The sequence below is a fragment of the Tenrec ecaudatus genome, chromosome 9, assembly GCF_050624435.1.
Source record: "Tenrec ecaudatus isolate mTenEca1 chromosome 9, mTenEca1.hap1, whole genome shotgun sequence".
NCBI classification, from domain to species: domain Eukaryota; kingdom Metazoa; phylum Chordata; class Mammalia; order Afrosoricida; family Tenrecidae; genus Tenrec; species Tenrec ecaudatus.
Window position 1 is genome coordinate 72355403 of NC_134538.1, and position 17727 is coordinate 72373129.

A 17727-nucleotide genomic window follows, 5' to 3' on the forward strand; every position below is an offset into this window, starting at 1 on the left:
TTGTACTTCAGATAACCATTGACATGATCTTTGAGAGGGTGCTTTCCTAACACCTGTTTTAGTGGAAAATATTTTCATTTTCTCCTCTCATATCTTTACACAGGTCTGGCTTTGGCAGATTTACTGTGCACGTTCTGCTTATCTGGGAAACTCTGACTGATAGAGCTAATACTCTTTCTCCAAAGATAAAGATATCAAAGCCGAGAGGTAGTGAGGCAAGTAGCTGCTGGTCCATCCTGCCTTTCCCGCATTTGAGTCTGATCTGGGCACTCAGATCTGTGATCTGACACCAAAATGGTTCACTCTACTCTCCGGAGGCCCTGGGAGGTCCCTGAGCTTTATTCTTTTTCTACCATGACAGAGGCCAGATTGCCCCCAAACTGGCCATGCCCCTATTTACAGCTTCAGATCTTTAGGTCATGCATGAAGCCACATTGTTATGCAGTGATGTTCATTCTCAACTGCTTGTACGCTAGCCCCCACTGTTCTACAGTCAAAATATTTACAACACAATCAGTTATAAGTTTCTTAACTCCCATCCGGAGAAAAGATACTACATTCTCTGTCACTCAAAGACCTCTGTGTCATCATTGATTTTTACCTCTCATTTGCCAACTCACCTGGCCAATCCACATGCAATGGCAGCCAGTTTGGAGGGTATGCGTACTCACTATATTGATGTGCCTCACACATGCCTTTCCCAGATCCACAGAGGATAGACTTCCTACCCTGCCTTCCCTGCGCATGTGACATGCTTGGCAGATTCAGAGGTAAGCATTGACCTGAACTAGGCCAAGCAAACTTCATTCCATGGAGAGAAAGAGGGATACAAATTCAGGAGCTGCCAGTGGCCTTGTTTTTCCAACCTGGGACATAGGAATGCAGAGAAGACCAACTTTTAAATGCAAGGGAGAAATGAAAGATGAGAAGAAAGAAGTCAAGAGGAGAGCTAGTGATCTCTAACTCTAATATCTGCTTTAGTACCAATTCTACCGTTCTGGGTGCTATGAGATGCCATGTCCATATTAATAAACCCTTTGTTTTGCTTACATCAATAGAACTCTGACTACAAGTTTCTAAAATTTATTTCCCCAGCAGCATTTCTCAAATCTTACAGCTTATTTCCATTTTAACCTCCATCAACCAGGATCTCATTTCTTCATAATAGTTGGTTGTAATAACTACCTTAGTTGCATTCAGGGTCTCTCTCATCTAATCTATCACTTTTATAAGATTGTTATTTTTATAAAGTACATACAAACACAAAAAAACATTAATTCTCCTTCTCAGAGAGTTTCAACTCCCTATAGATAAAGTCTGAACTTCTTTGTCCAACTTTCCAGATTTTTTTCAAAGTTATTTCATATACTGATCCATCTATGCATCTGTATCTCATTTAGCCATTTAATAAATATTTGTTAGCTGTCTTTCTACCTTATCCCACAGTAAAACACACACAATAACAACAACAACAAACACTTCAGTACCCTTGAGTTGATCCTGACTCATAATGACCTCGGAGGACAGAGTAGAATTTCCCCTGTGAGATTCCTTAGACTGTAAATTTTTACGGTATAAGAAAGCCCCATCTTTCTCCTATGGAGTAGCTGGTAGTTTGAATGGCTGACCTTGCTGTTAGCGGCCCACTGAGTAACCCACTAGGCCACCTGGGCTCATACTATTAAGTAGAAAATCTGGTCTTCCGATTTGAGCCTCCCATCCTAATGTCCTCATATCTTTACAGGAACCCAGATGTCCAGGGCATAGACAGGAGAAGTACGCTGTAAGCAGGTCACCCTCCAGCTGGAGTGGACTTCCTAGGTGTTCTCAATTCCTTCCTCATCCAGGATAAAGCCAACGTATGGCCAAAATTCAATCACTCTCAAGACACTCTAAGGGGCTTCAAAGGGGTCATGGAAAACTCAGTATCTTTTCATTCCATTTTCCATAAATCTTTAACGCCTCCTGGAAGGCTCCTATTATCCTCACTTTGAAATCAGACAAGAAACAGTTTTCAACCATCTTGGACCATGTTTGGTCTGATTGGCTCTTTTATTCCCTTATATGTGTGCACATTTCCATGTGCGCATTATTTTCTTATATGTGTGCACATACTAGCAGAATGTATGAGGGGGCTTCCAAAAGTTTGTGGAAAAATAAAATGAAGAGACAATGGACCAAAACCAAACTCAACCCACCACCCTTGAGTCAACGCTGACTCATAGCAACCCTATAGGACAAGGTAGACTTGCCCTGTGAGTTTCTGAGATCATAACTCTTTACAGGAGTAGAAAGCCCTGTCTTTCTTCCATGGAGCTGGCTGGTGGTTTCAAACTGCTGACCTTCCAGTTAACAGCCCAATATGTAAGTACTACCCCCACCACCTGGATCTCTAAGACCCTGGAAGTTTCCACAGATGTTTTTAAGGTTCCTCATATATTAGTCAAGGTTCTTAAGTGCAAGCAACAGAAACCAACCCTGGTTAATTGAAGGTGAAAAATAAAGTTTTGAAAAGTTATTGGGTAGTCTTGCCAGGAAGACTGGAGAATCAAGTTTGAAACTTAGGAAGAAGAAAGAAAAAAAGTTGAGCTGTCAAACTAGAGCCAGCACCACAACTCCAAACCACTTTGGGAAGGATTGTACCATTGTTGTTGTGATGGCCTGGTGGCTGCCACCCACTAGGTTACTAAGTTGGGGGATGAACACTGTCATGACTATCCCTAAAAATCTCAGTTGCCTGCCCCTGCTGATGCTGGCAACATGGATTCTCTGGTGCCCTCGTCTCCTTTTACCACTAGGACTTGACAAGGCATTCTGAGTAAGTGTACTTGACTAACCAAACTTGCAACATACACGCATCTTAGTTACAAAGGGGACTGGAAGTAATTTCTAGATTTTCAGCATCTATGAGAAGTGCAGTGACTAAGAAATTAGTCACCAACTGAAAGGCCAGCAGTTGGAAGCACCAGCTCCTCCATGGAAGAAAGATGTGACACTCTGCTCCAATGAAGGGTACAGCTTTGGGATGCTGTAGGACCCGTCTACTCTGTCCTACTAGGTTGCTATGGGTTGGAATTGACTCAATGACAGTGAATTTTGTTTTTGGTGAGTCTGATAGGAATGAATTTTTCTCCCCGAGCATTGCCCTACATGGCAGTATGACCAGGTGGCTGGTTCTAGACAATGAGTTGTGAGTGGAACTGACATGCGTTTCGTTCTGGTGAAGACATGGAAATCACGTGTGATTCTGATGTACATGTTCTGTCCTGACGCCATGACTAGCAGCTTTCTGCACAGTGATACCTGTATCAGCCCAGGCTCCTGAGGGGCTTTGTAGCACAGGGCTCTGGCTCACATAGGGTACACATGTCATGCTAGGTTCTAAATAAAGCTTCATTGTGTTTACCACAGAATTTCAAGATTATTTTGCTCCTGTAGGATACCCTGTCCTATCCTAACAATGAGAAGTAGGGATACGAAGACAAATATAAGAAATGGGGTTTAACAATGATCGATATTCACTTTTCGATGCATAAATATAGAAAAGAAGACACAATATGACTGAACAGCAAAGGTGATATAGTGTTACAGATCAGTCAAATTAGCTCACTTACTACTCAGTGCAGCCTGCTTCTAGTGGAACGTCCAGTAGTAAAAAGACTGGCAAGCTAAAGACTGTGCTTCCCCGCCTCCTTGCAGCCACAATGTGGTGTGTGTTTCACTTACATCCATGGCAAACATCTGTTTGAACTGAGTTAGATGGGAAAGAGTCGACGAGTGAGGCAAAATTGACTTGTATAGTTCCTGACAGAGGCAGCTTGCCTTTGGAGCTGCATCTGTCACGCCTGCTTCTGAGTTTTGCAAACTGGTTCCTGATGGTGGCAAAAGCACTCGCTTCCTTGAACTAACTTCAGAGAATTGAGAAACTGCTCTGGGAGGCTCTGTAGACAGTCTGTATTCTTAATCCTCTTAGTGATTCTTTGAGCCATTTTTATTCCCTAATTAAATCCTTTGGGCTAAAGATGCTAGTAGGTATTCTGAAGTCTGAATTTAAGAGTATACAGGGAAATTTTTGAGTAAGGGAATTATTTAGGCAGGCAGAGACAAACTAAGGCTTAGTCTGACTGGGTCAGCACAGAAGCAAAATCACCCAAGACCCAGATATATTGTACGTATCCATTCAGCAATCTAAGATGGCCAACCCAATTGTAACTGGTGGAATGGTAATTCAACTGGTTCCACCTTATGATCATAGAGTCTCACTGCCATTGACTTGATTCTGACTCACAGCAATTCTATAGGACAGGGTAGAAGCCTGCTTTGGATTTCTGAGACTTTAAGTCTTTGTGGGAGTAGACAGCCTCAGTTTTTTCCCACATAACAGCTGGTGGGTGTGAACCACTAACCTTGAAGTTAGAAGCTCACTGTGTAGGCCACTAGGAAAGTGACTGCCTATAATTCCTGAATGGATTCTGGGAGCGCTCTCAGAAGAGAAAGAAAACTTCCAATACCTTCTTCATTTTAATCGGTCACAAATGGATCGTGTGACCTTACTTGTACCAATTATGGTGAGCAGAGGGTGATCTATATTGATTAGTTTCACCCTAAAGCTCACCTGTTGCCAATCCTAGTGCCAAGGGTGGAATTGTGACCTTGCAGCGTGGGAGGGACATGGAAGAAGTGTGGACACAGAGATACATTCACAGAGAATGACCAATGACAGAAGTAATACATGGTACGACAGCAATGAAGTGGCTTCGACTCTCTGCTAGACTCTTGGCTCCTCCAGGGCTTTGAGCTCTCTGATTTCAGGAATTCGTCACAGTGTCCTCAGCAACTATTCATTAGGCACACTCCTCTAATTCCTCTCTACTGTGACATTGAGTAGAAGGTGGAGAGGAAAGACGTCATCATCTGTCACCTTGTCTTTCTCTTTAGTTCAAATGGCTCATATCCCTGGAGGTAATGAAGAGTTGATAGGGGGTGACCTATAAAAGTATCTGTTTAAATCTAAGTTTAGGAATTAATGCTCCTTGATGAGTAATGCTTTACCCATGACTTTCCTACTGAGTTTGTGGCAGACTGGGAGTTGCTGACTTCAGTGAAGCAAAAGCAATCTTTCAGACACCATCTAGTATCATGTTCCTCACTGGAAAAGTAGAGGTGAATAAGGCCCACTAACACCTACTCTGGGCAAGCTTGCAATCTGGTGGGGGAAGGGGTAAGTGAAAGGCATTATCTAAATTTAATTCTAAGTGCTCAAGTGTTGGGAGGTAAAATCATGGCATCCCTTAGAGTCCGTATGCCTCCATCCCTTCATCTGAATATCATGATTCCAATTCTCAGTCCAGACTCCCCCGCCCCTTGGGGGCATCATTGCTAAGACTGAATGGCCAAGGCCATAAATCTGTGCCCTTGTTTAGTGTGGCATGTCCTCTACCTCTAATCCAATCTCCCCTCTGTGTGTTCTCTGTGCTCACTCATTCAGTCTGACAGCTATTTAATAAACCTATTTGCTTCCTTTGACATGAGGCAGAAGTGGTGGGTGTTGAAGAGCCGTGAGGCCCTCGTGGACAATGGAACCCTTTCCCACTCAACACTCTTCCAGCTCACTACAGATAAATTGTGGAGAACTGGAAATTAACCCAAGCTATCTTCTTTTCTTAAGGAAAAAAAATCATTGGAGACCCAAGAAGCAGAGCAAGTACAGTAAGTGAAAGGGATGGCAGGAGAAATCTCATTTCCTGGCTCTGAGGGCAGGGGTGAGCCCAGATCAGGGGCCTGTGAGCCTCCCCTCAATCTAGCTTTTATCACTTCAAAGCAGAAGGTCTTAAAGGAATGCCCTTTATGACGGACTCTGTCTCCAAAAAACATGAAAGAAAAACATATTTTCTTAAGCCCAGATGCTGGAAGCCAAGAAATTCCTATCAGATGCTTGGGCCATGGCTCTCTGAAGCAGGATGAAGTGTGGTATGCCATAAAGAACACACCAGCTTATGACTTTGAACCCTTTGCTTCAGCTCTCTGACCCTCTGCCTCTGTCTTTATAAAATGCCCATTCTGTTCACCTGCTAGGGCCGCCATAGAACTAAATGAGAGAGCAAATGTGAACATTCGCTGCACATAGTAGCTGTTTTACAAACTCTAGCTAGTATTGTTATTGATAGAAGAAATAACAAGAAAATCTGCTATCCATTCCACCTTCAAATAACTTTGTGTCCCTGGTTAGTACTCTATCTCATGTGTTTATTTGGTTTTCTCTTGCATCGGTGGGACACAGGTATAATTCTCTCCATATTTTCAGTTATGACCCAAGGGTACCACTTCTCACAATTTCGTTGCCTACCTATGCTCCCTACCTGGAGACACTGCCTGCTTTGACTCAAGACAGTCATCCTGCACTGGGCTGGCTGTTACGGTGTCAATAGTCTATAAATCTCTTTGTTTGCTCTTTTTATCCATTTCTCCTTCTAAGTGGTTTTCAATAAAATGCTTCATCCCTCTGTTTGCTGCACAGGATTCTAAGACTTATCATATGTATCGGTTTCACTTGATTTTGTTAAGTCTTTGCTGTGAGGAGGCATGGCGATTGCCTCCATCTTGGGCCCTTTTGTCCATAAGTCTTACCCTGGATCCACCTACGAAGTTGCCAGAACCCACTGATGCAGGGTCATATCCCTATCAGTATCTTTCTGTATACCAGCAGAAGGCCACTTTTTTCATGGATGGCAGGTAGCTCAAGGGTACATGAACAAGATTTGATGTGGAAAATTGCTACATTAAGACCAGAAGATAGAAAGATCGTGTTTGAAGAAAGTACATTAAGTAAGCTCAATGGACTGAACTGCATTCTATCTTTCTAGCTACGATGGTGAAGGCTGTGTGTCAACTTGACTGAGCCCCAATTCTCAGTGGTTTGGCAGTTGTGATGCATTCATTCATCCCTTGTGCTGAGATCTGATACAATGTAATTGCATTCGTGGTGACATCTGCTATAAGCAGACAATCAATTGCAAAGGAGTTTCATCCACGCTGTGATGTGTTTCCTATATATATGAATGCTTTGACAAGGTTCACTTTTTTTTTTTTTTGCTGAGTCTGGATTCTGCATGTAGCTGGTCAACTGATCTCTCTATCTAGACTTGAGCCACCACTCTGTCATATTGCCTTCCAATCCTAGAAGCCATCAGCAGCCTGCCACCTTGCTACCTGGCCTTGGATCCATCCGCCTCTTCAACCTACAGCTTGCTATCTGACCTCCCATTCTTAAGTTAGTCAGCATTCTGAGTCAGGAGAAGCCTCTAGCTTGACATCTGACTTCTAATTTGAAACTTGCCAGTCTCTACAACTATGTAAGCGATTTCCTTGAGATAAATCCCTGTATGTGTAAGCTGTGCTGATTTTACTTCTCCAGAGAACCTAATCGATAATACTAGCTATGATGGAAGAATTGGGAAATGGTGAGACTCCCCCATATGTTTTAATGTTCACTGATTCATGGACACTGGCCATGGCCTGTCTACGTGGGCAGGAAAGTGGGCAATGGAAAATTGGACTTTAAAGGGATACCAGTATGGGACATAGCTATAGGGAAAGCTCTGTGAGCACATTAGAGTGGGACATGTTGGTTCTCTTCAGAAGAACCTAATTCCTCGATCTGAGGCTGGTGGAATCAGCAAATGGGCATGTCGGTATACTCCACTGAGGTGACCAACTGGGTGAGTGAGCACAGGGGTTCTGAAGCAATGTAGAGATGAACTGAATTTGTACACAGCCTCCTGATACCCTTTGGGGCACAAAAGGCTAATAAGGACTACTCTACCAACAAGAAAGAAACAGAAGTGGCAGAAGGCTATGAAACAGGTCCCCCAGGGAAAAGTCCCGACACATAGCTGCCATGATTATATTGGAAACATTGATTGATAATCAGAGCCTGGAATGCACAACATTTGAAATGAGAAAAATTGAATGTAGTAAAAAAATCTGCCATAAATTCAAGATAGATTCAGAATAAGATGTGTAACAAATGATATCATTGCTAATATGAATTGAGTTTTGCTGATCGCACAGAACACAAGGAAGGATATTTACTTGTGTTTTATTGACTAAGCAAGACATTAGACTGTGTAGATCCAAACAAAGTATGAATAACATCTCCAAGAATGGGAAGTCCAGAGCACTAAATCGTGCTCCTGTGGATCCTGTACAGAGACCAAGACACAGTCGTTCAGAGGGGTTGCAGAGCTGGCAACAAACATAGTGTATATGATATTTGTGTAAAACATGGGACATCTTTATGTGTGCTCCATATACTCAAACCCATGGGAGACAGAGTTACGAAGGTTTTCTAAGCCTATCCAAATGACTCACAGGATTGGTCTACTGGGTTAAAAGATTCTTATTCATATTCTTATAAGATGACTTAGTTATTTGGCGTAACATAGTTCATAATGATATGCCCGTTAGGTGAGTAAAATCTAGGGTCATAAAATACAACTATTGGTTCCTACTCATCTTGAGCAAAGGAGAATTAAGGAAATTCAAAAGAAAACTCAAAGAGGAAACTAGTCCACAGGACTAATCACCCATGTGAATTATATCCTCTTCTAACCTGAAATCAGAAGAACGAAGCTAACCCTGCTTACTCTTCTGAGCAGGGATGCAGCAAAAGGTCCCAAATAGAATGTGGGGGGGGGGGGGGGGACGAAAATAGAACAAAATTCAAGTTATCTTATTGCACCAAATAGAGAACAAGGGAACCCCTGACCTATCACCCTAAAATATGCTTTGTCTGCAGCCATTCACGAACTATAGAGACATGGTCTGTTGGCAGTAAACACATGCACATATGAACTCGAACCAAAGTAGCAATCCCAAACAATATAAGCAATATAAAGCCTCAGTTGGCATAAACAGTCAACCGCTCAGCTCCAAGCTAGCTGGCTGGTAGTTTGGACTCACTTTCAAACCGACCACAAGAGAAAGGTGTGGCAGTTTACTTCTGAAAGGTCACAGCCATTGAAACCCATGGGGGGTGGGGGGGGTGTTACTTTGCCACCCATGTTGCTCTTGAATCACTAGAGAGTTCTCCATATCAGTGTCCTCGCCTTTATCCCATTCCACACTCCTCTCCTTTTGATCCTGCACACCCTGGACAAAAAGAAAGGGTTAAGCAGTTTCTGATAAAGTTAAGCATATTGGTGTTACACATGCATATACTCCTGGATCAGACCCTAACGTTCCTTGATGTAGTGTATATTTAGCAAACACTCTCACACACATAGCCTATCCAGTATCTCTTCAGACAAACTGTGCTGGGCTCTGACCTTTATTATTGCTCTCATTACCAGTAAGGTGTGTTGGGAAAGATCTCGAGTGGGGGGGAAAGCATTGTAGTCTAAACCAATGACCTAATTTGTCATTTCCATGTGATTTTAAAGCAAGGGGCAAGCAGGAAAGGCACTATTTTTTAAGCAAGTCAGATGGAGACAATTAAAATCCAGCATGTTCAGGGTTACTTAGAAGTTTACAATTTTTCTACAGAAACTACCCAAATACCGCACACCTAATCCTCAGAATACCATTCCTTCTAAACCAGGGGTCTGGTGGCTGTGAAGGAGACTGCCTGGAGCGAGACGTTCAGTGTCTTTGACCAGATCCTGGACTTAGTAGGACTTGATCTTCCATGCTGCCTGCCCTCTGGTTGCAGAGAATTAGACTGTCTTGATAAATGGTCAACCAAATGACAACAGAAATCTATCATTATTGGTCGGCGTGCTATGAACTACAATTGTCACTGTGTTTAAAACCTGTATGAGAGGGACAGGAGGAAGGTGAAAGGAAATAGGAAAGAACTAGGAGGCAAAAGCTATTTATAGAGGTATAGCTATAGGCATGCATATATGTAAATATATTAATTTATAATAAATGGGAGAGACCAATGTACATATATTTATATGTTAAGTATTAAGATAGCAGACAGACATTGGGCCTCTGTTCCAGGCCTCCCTAAACACAAGAACATTTTGTTCTAATAACCTGGCACTCTTTGATACCCACCTTCTAGACGCGATCACTAAAGACAAAATGGGTGCATAAGCAAAAGTGGTAAAGAGAGTGGATGGTACCTGGCTATCAAAAGCTATAGTATCTGGGGTCTTAAAGGCTTGAAGTTAAACAAGCAGCCATCTAGCAGGGAAGCAAATAAGCCATATGGAAGAAGCATACCAGCTGGTGTGATCATGAGGTTTTGACAGGATCAGGTACCAGGCATCAAAAGATCCAAAACAAAAAAGTATGCAGATGCAAAAGAGGGAGGTTGGAGTGGAGACCCAAAGCCCATCTGTAGACAATGGGACATCCCCCACAGAAGGGTTACAAAGAAGGGACAATTTTACCAGGGTGCGATATAGCACCAAAGAAACACACATCATTCCTCTAGTTCCTGAATGCTTCCTCCCCACCACTACCATGACCCAGTTCTACCTAACAAATCCAACTAGACCGGAGATAAGAGCTCTCAACACATGGAATTCAGGACAGATAAAACCCTCAGGAACAGTAGTGGGAGTAGCAATATCATGAGGGTAGGGGAATGGTAAGGCGAGAGAGTGAGAGGGGGAGAAATGGGGAGCCCATAAAAAGGCTGGATATATAGCCCCACCCCAGAGAGGGACAAATAACATAAATGTGGTTGACAATGGACTGTGTAAGACAAAAAATAACAACAATAGTATGTAATTGATCAAGGATTCATAATGGTGGGAGGGTGGGGGAAGGAGAGGAAAAAAGAGGAGCTGATACCAAAGGCTGTAGTAGAAAGAAAATGTTTTGGAAATGTTGATGGCAACATATGTAAAAGTGTGCTTAATACAGTTGAATAATGGATTGTTACAAGATTTCTAAGAGGCCCCCAATAAAATGATTAATAAAAAAAGAAAGAAAGCTTCCATTATTAAAAAAAAAAAAAAAAAAGAACAACCCACCCGTCCAGTGGTGAACATGGCTGGATTATCAATGGGAAGGGGCACACTGCAGGGTCTCTGGTCTCCACATTTTGCCTTGAGTCGGTGGTTCAGTATCCTGCTCTTGTTTAGTTAATCAGGGTATGTAACAGTAGCCATTCAATCCATAGTCTTGTGTGAACTCCACCGAATGGTCCTCCTCCCATTGATAATCCAGCCATGTTCATCACCAGTACAGGTTTTAACACTGTAACAATCATGGTTCATAGCATGCCAAGGACTGTTCATGTACCACCTACCAATCATGATAGATTTCCATTGCCAACTGGTTGGTCACTCATCAGGTTCCAAAATCCCATTCCAGAACCCTCTTCTTGGGACCATTGTTGGTAACAATCCCAAATACAAAGTTACATGAGGAAAGTGTTCTGGTATATGCTAAACCTGTAGGGAAGTAAGGAAGTCAGGATTAGGTAGAAGGTGTAGTGGACTCACAATGTTGTTGTAACTGAGGTCTCAGCCTTGTATGGGAAGCTCTGGATGGCCCTTTGGTGTATCTCAAATTGCAGCAAGAGAAACAGACTTGAATTTCTGCCTTGGTCATCCACTGGTTACGGTCTACCCTCTGAGAAAGGGATAGCAGGGCAAAAGCAGTTTCGGGGGGTAATGCCCAGAGAGGGATACTCAACCTAACAACACTAGAAACAACTGATAACAAGGGTGCTGGTGGCTTAGTCGGTTGGCTGCTAACCACAAGGTCTGTGGTTCAAATTCACCAGCTGCTCCACGGGAGAAAGATGAGTCTGCCCCCATAAAGAGTTATAGGCTCGGAAACCCACAGGGACAGTTTTACCCTTTCTTATAGAGTAGCTGCAGGGCAGTGAGGCGATTACCTGACTTGTGATTTCCACAACAATATGCTTAACTTTATGAGAAACTGCTTAACCATTGCTTCTGTAGGCGTTCTTAAATATTCTGGATACAAGTCTACTGTTCGATGCTTGGTTCCCATTGTGATATTTTCCTCTTGTATTTTCATGATTTGATGGTATGCATTATGGATTGTTTGGGGTTTGGGTTTTCCTGTGTTAATAAAGTCATACCAGTGTGGGTGGATCCTACATCTAACCACTTCTGAGTTTTGAAAATGCTAGAGTAGACACAGAGGTCCACACAAACGAATCCAACTACCATGTGAGAACTGACTACAAGCCAGTAACACCTGGGCTTATCAACAAAGAAGAAATCTGCCCATCAGAAACCCAGATCCTCACAGCATGCCCAGACAGGTAGGAAAATAAAGTTCTGACCTTTAAAGCCTCCCACCAGTGGTATTTACCTTACAGTAACACTAGGTCAGTCCCAGTGTCCTTTGATGCAGAACTTTTAAATTTGGGTTAAATTTATTATTTTTTTCTTTTATAGTTAGTGCTGTTTGCATCCTATGGAAACTTTGCCCAAATTTGTGAAGCTATTTCTCTTGGCTTTACTCCAGAAGCTTCATTGCTTTAGCTTGTAGTGCTCTACAATATGGTTCAAACGTAAGCAATCTTTACACATTGTTAGTAATGCTACAGAATATGAGGGGGCTTCAGAAAGTTTGTGGGAACACCACTGAACAGCTAATGGAATGTTCCTATGAGCTTTTTGAATGTGGAACACAAAACTGGGTAAGAACGTGCCCTTTGAGGAGGGAGTTACGATCTGCTGGAATCAAGGGGATGCACTGCTCAGACCATCAGCGTCTCCCGAGTGTCATGCCAGGGAAGCCTCTGCTCTGCGGTCATCTGGGGGCTGCTCCATTAGAGCGAGGAAGGCCAGCTCTGCCTTTTAAAAAGGGGACCTGCAAATGGAAGTCACACAGTGCCATGACCCTGGTGGGTAGTGTGGCAGCTGAGAGCCGGTTCCCTTCCAAGTGCATGCCACACATTCACAGCTGAAAGCTTGCCTCTCTGCCCTTTCACACCCGCCACTTCCCAGCAATTCAGAAGCCTGCTCTCCCTGACAACATTGTGACATGTTGGGCTGAGCCTTTACAAGGGCACTTGCTCACTCTTGACTCCTGATCACACATATTTCTGCTGGTTATCAAGGAACTCAGCTTGGATTCTCTGTGGCTTTGGCTTCGCCTGGTACGTGTTGTGAGGCTGTGTGTCCAATGGCCTCATGCCCTTGAGACTCTACCTCTGTGTGGTATATCTAAAGCACTTTCTGTGTAAGCTGAGGAAAGCATGTGTCTTGAAAATCGATTCATTTCCAACATTATCAGAACCATGTTCCCAGGAAACCTCACCAGTCCACAATCTTCGCTGAGTAGGCCAAGGTTTCCATCAAGGACACCTGAACCACAGCTGACTGGGTCAGTGAAAATCGCATGACCCAAGGTCACCAATTAGAGACTGAGCAGCCATCTTCCTGTGGTCCCTTGAAATGAGAAACTATGTGAGCAGATTTTCTCTCGGGAGAATTTAAACTTAAAAGCACAAAAACACTAACAAAACATACAACTTTCCTCTAGTTCTTTAATGCTTCCTTCTCCACTACTATCATGACCCCAATTCTACCTTACAAATCCGGTTAGGCCAGAGGATGTACACTGGTACAGATAAGAGCTGGAAACACAGGGAATCCAGGACACATGAACCCCTCAGGACCAATAATAAGAGTAGTAATACCAGGATGGTAAGGGGGAGGGGGGGAACAAATAACATTGATCAAAATGTAACCCCCTCCTAGCGGGGTGGACAACAGAAAAGTGGGTAAAGAGAGACAGCAGTTGGTGGAAGACGTGGAAAAAAATAATAAATTATCAAGGATTCATGAGGGAAGGAGGGTATTGTGTGTGGGGGGGGGGGTGGGAATTAGCTGATACCGAGAGCTCATGTAGAAAGACAATGTGTTAAGAATGATGATGGCAACATATGTACAAATGTGCTTGACTCAATGGATGGATGGATTGTGATAAGAGCTGTATGAGCCCCCAATAAAATGATTTTTTTTAATCACAAAGAATTTGCCGATATACAGTCAGAGGTAAGGCGAGATGTGGTAAGAGAGGGGTCAAGTGACTGGAAAAGATCCAAATGACAGAGAAGCAGGAACCCTGCGCAGATGGAGGAAGTTAGTTGGTAGAGAATGAAGCATGAAACTGTTGTGTCCCAGGGGCATGAAACCACAGGCACCATGGGCTAAAGTCCCAAGAAGGGCCTCTGTCCCCAGATTTTACAGATGCCCATTGCGTGTATTTCATCTACCGAGCCCCGGCACGATGTGGTAACTTGAATCTGTTTTCATATCAAACACAGTTGACTGAGAAGGTGAGGTGCAATAAGGGGGTTGAGGCAAAGCAAATAGAATGGAAGTGAAGTGAAGAAAGGTCGGTCCAGCCACAAATGGTTTCAGGTCATGCTGAGTATGACCTCACCCTGTTTCCAGCTGGACCCTCCCATTCTGATGCATCGGGAGGTATCTGCTCGGCCTGGGAGGAAGGTCAATGCATCTTCCAGGAGCTGGCGAGCCTGGGTCCTGGAACAGCAGCCGTGCCTTGTCCGTTTCTGTGTGCACATGTGTATTTTTGAGACACGGTTCTCCAGTGCTTTGCTCTAGACGTGTGATTAAGGACTGAAGCATGCCTCTTGACATGGCTATCCCGCTGGGGTTGTGGGAAACCATATAGCATCTTCGCAGAAGTTTATGGGGCCAGTGCTGGGAGTGAAGTGCTTTTTGTAAAAACCACTATCTAAAGGAGTGACATTTTATGCCCACAGAGCAAGATCCACAGAGGCTGGTTATTTTTCAGATTTTGCTAAAAGAACACATACCATAACTACATGCGCTGGATACAGCTGCCTTCAGAGTATATCTACCATCTGCATGACCCAACTCCATGGAGATGTTCAGTGCATCTGATCACACACACACACACACACACACACACACACACACACACACACACACCGTCCCTTTCCTGAAAATTAAGAACAAATTCCAGAGGCTTAACATCAATTAATCAGTTATCATCAAGTTGACTCTGATTCATGGTGCCACCATGTGTGTCAGAGTACAATTGTCCTCCATAATGTTTCATTGACTGGTTTTTCAGAAATACATAGATAGCCAGGACTTCTTTCCAAGGTACCTCTGGATAACCCAAACCTCTAACATTTTGGTTAGCATTAGCCATTTGCACCACCTGTGGACTCCCCAGCAACAGTTAGTTCTTTGGAATTTGCTATTCAGAAGAAGGGTCATCGCCCATGGTCTTAGGCTAGGTTCTGTAGGCATCCCAAGCCAATGAAGTTGTGTGTGTGTGTGTGTGTAAATTTATTTCAAGAAAATAGTTCATACAGTTGTTAAAACTGGCAAGTCCCAAGACCACAGGTCAGATGTCAGGCTGGATGCTTTTAATTCATATAACTGGAAGCTGATGAGTTCAAGATCAGCAGGTCAGATGGTAAGCTGCTGGCTCGCAGACTGTCGGGGATAATGAACTGAAGATTTACCGATGGGATGGCATGTTTCTGCTATAGTAACAGATCCCAACATTGATAGGAAGGCAGACCACTGGTGCAATCCAAAGAACCAGAGGTCAGATGAGGAAGAGCCAAATACAGGATCATTTTTAAGCCAAAACCAAAGAGTTTTTCTGAAATGTCCACATATACTAGACACAGTGTACATCCTGAGGAAACTCCCTTTTGACAAACTGGCTACTCATCATATATCTCTTTATGAAAGTGATTGCATTATATTAAATTTCATAGCACATGACAACATCCTCATACAAATGCCAAACTACAACATGGCTGCCAAACCATTGAGAATCATGGCCCCACAAAGTTGACACCCAATCTTAACCATCACAAACCACCCCTTGACAAGTTGTACACATCTCCTTAAATCATACACAATCTCTAAATAAATCAATGATAAATCCCTACTTGTACCTAACATTAGTAAAACTAACACCTTTAAAACCCAAAACACATGTGACCTTGTGTTGGTCTGGGTACACTAGAGAAACAAATTCATAGACACGTATAAGTGTCTAGGACAGAGCTTTATATACAATAGCAGTTGACTGTTGAGGAAACACCTCAGCCCAGTCCAGATCAAGTCCATAAGTTCCATATTAGCCCATATGTCTGATACCAATCTATAAAGTCCTCTTCGGACTCATGAAACACATGCAATAATGCCACATGCAGGAAGATCACAGGCCAGTAGGTTGGTAGTTTTCTGGATCCATTGGCGATGTAAGTATCTCAGAGTATCTCAGGTATGTAAGTATCTATGTGGCTTCTCTGGCACCAGAGGTCTGGTTGCATCAGGGTAGGTCCACATGGCTTCTCCAGCTCCCAGTGCAGAGTGCCATGTGTCTTGTTAGTAGAGTCTCCAAGGGAGTGAGCCGAAAAGAGAAGTGTCTTCTACCTCCAAGGAGGAAATGAAGGAATACTCAGACTCCTCGGGCCATGCTCATACAGAGGCCTCATTGGCTATAACCCAATTGACAGGCTAGACACCACCTGAGATAGTTAAGGTTTATTGTGCCAAACTGGCCAATAAACACATGTGGGATTAATTGAAGGGCATGGAAATAAATGGCTCAGTGAGCTTCGCCTTTCTAGTTCTCGGATCTCTGGCTCTCTGATGGTCGGATCAGGGTCAGCTGCCTTAGCCAGTTCCCTGCTTCAGCTGGCAAGGCTCACTTCCTGCAAGACATCCCTGAGGAGAAGCCACATAGACCTACCCTGATGCAGCCCTGAATGCTGGAGCAGCCATGTAGAGACCCATGCCAGCCCTGAGATGATTACACACTCACTTGTATTCAGCTTTCCTCCTGCAGTCGATGTCATTGAGTGTGTATTGTGAGATTGAGGAGGACTTTGTAGATTGGTGTTGGACATATGAGCTAATGTTGGACTTATGGGCTTGGACAACACTGTGTTGGGATGCTTTCTTAATGTACACTTACCCTTTACATAAAATTCTCTCTCTTTTTTTTAACAATTAGCAAAGTTTTATTTGCTCATTTTTTGCATTTAAAGTATGCTTCAATAACATCCTTGGCTTGAGATTCTTTGCCATAGACCTTAACAACCACACAGCTGCAACCAACCACTTTCCGGGGTTTCCCTTCTCTATCAGTTTTGCAGAGGCCCACCCACTCTCCTAGTTTCTTGTTATCATCAACCTTAATGAGGTTGATCTGGTGTTCAGCACATAGGGCCTCCACCAACTTGACATACATCGGCTCATCACAGTTGGCTGCAAGCACACAAAGATGAGCTTGGCGCTTGTCTAAGGCTTTGGCAGCTTCGCGGATTCCACGTGCTAGGCCATCGTGGATGAGGGCGGTCTTCAGCACCTCTTGTAATGCAGTGTTAACGTCCATTACACCTCCAGCAGCAATGCCTTCCTCAGCCATGGCAGTAGGTTACGGGTGGGACCGAATCTTGAACACACCGGAGCCTCCGCCTCCACACAGCTCGGCGGGGACAGGGAAAGAACAAAATTCTCTCTTATACACGTGAGTTTCTGTGGATTTATTTCCCTAGTGTACCCAGACCAACACATCACCCCTTCACACTTAATCCTCTCAAGTCCCAAATGGACACCAGATTATGTAACTACCACAACCCTTTTTACATCTTCTATTGTATAAATGAAGAAAAGCGGACATGTGCACATATCAGAGGAGGAAATACTCATAGCTATTATGGTCCTTGTTTGTGGCCACAGCTGTTATTTAGAATTATTTTTA

The 17727-nt window shown here is 43.4% G+C and overlaps 1 protein-coding gene across 1 annotated transcript; it reads right to left on the reverse strand.

Annotated features, from left to right (window-relative positions):
• Window positions 1–16992: 16992 nt before the first annotated feature.
• On the reverse strand, window positions 16993–17410 carry LOC142456398 (small ribosomal subunit protein eS12-like). Its single transcript, XM_075557548.1, has one exon. The coding sequence runs from the start codon at window positions 17389–17391 to the stop codon at window positions 16993–16995; it is 399 nt and encodes a 132-aa protein (XP_075413663.1). The 5' UTR covers window positions 17392–17410.
• Window positions 17411–17727: the final 317 nt, after the last annotated feature.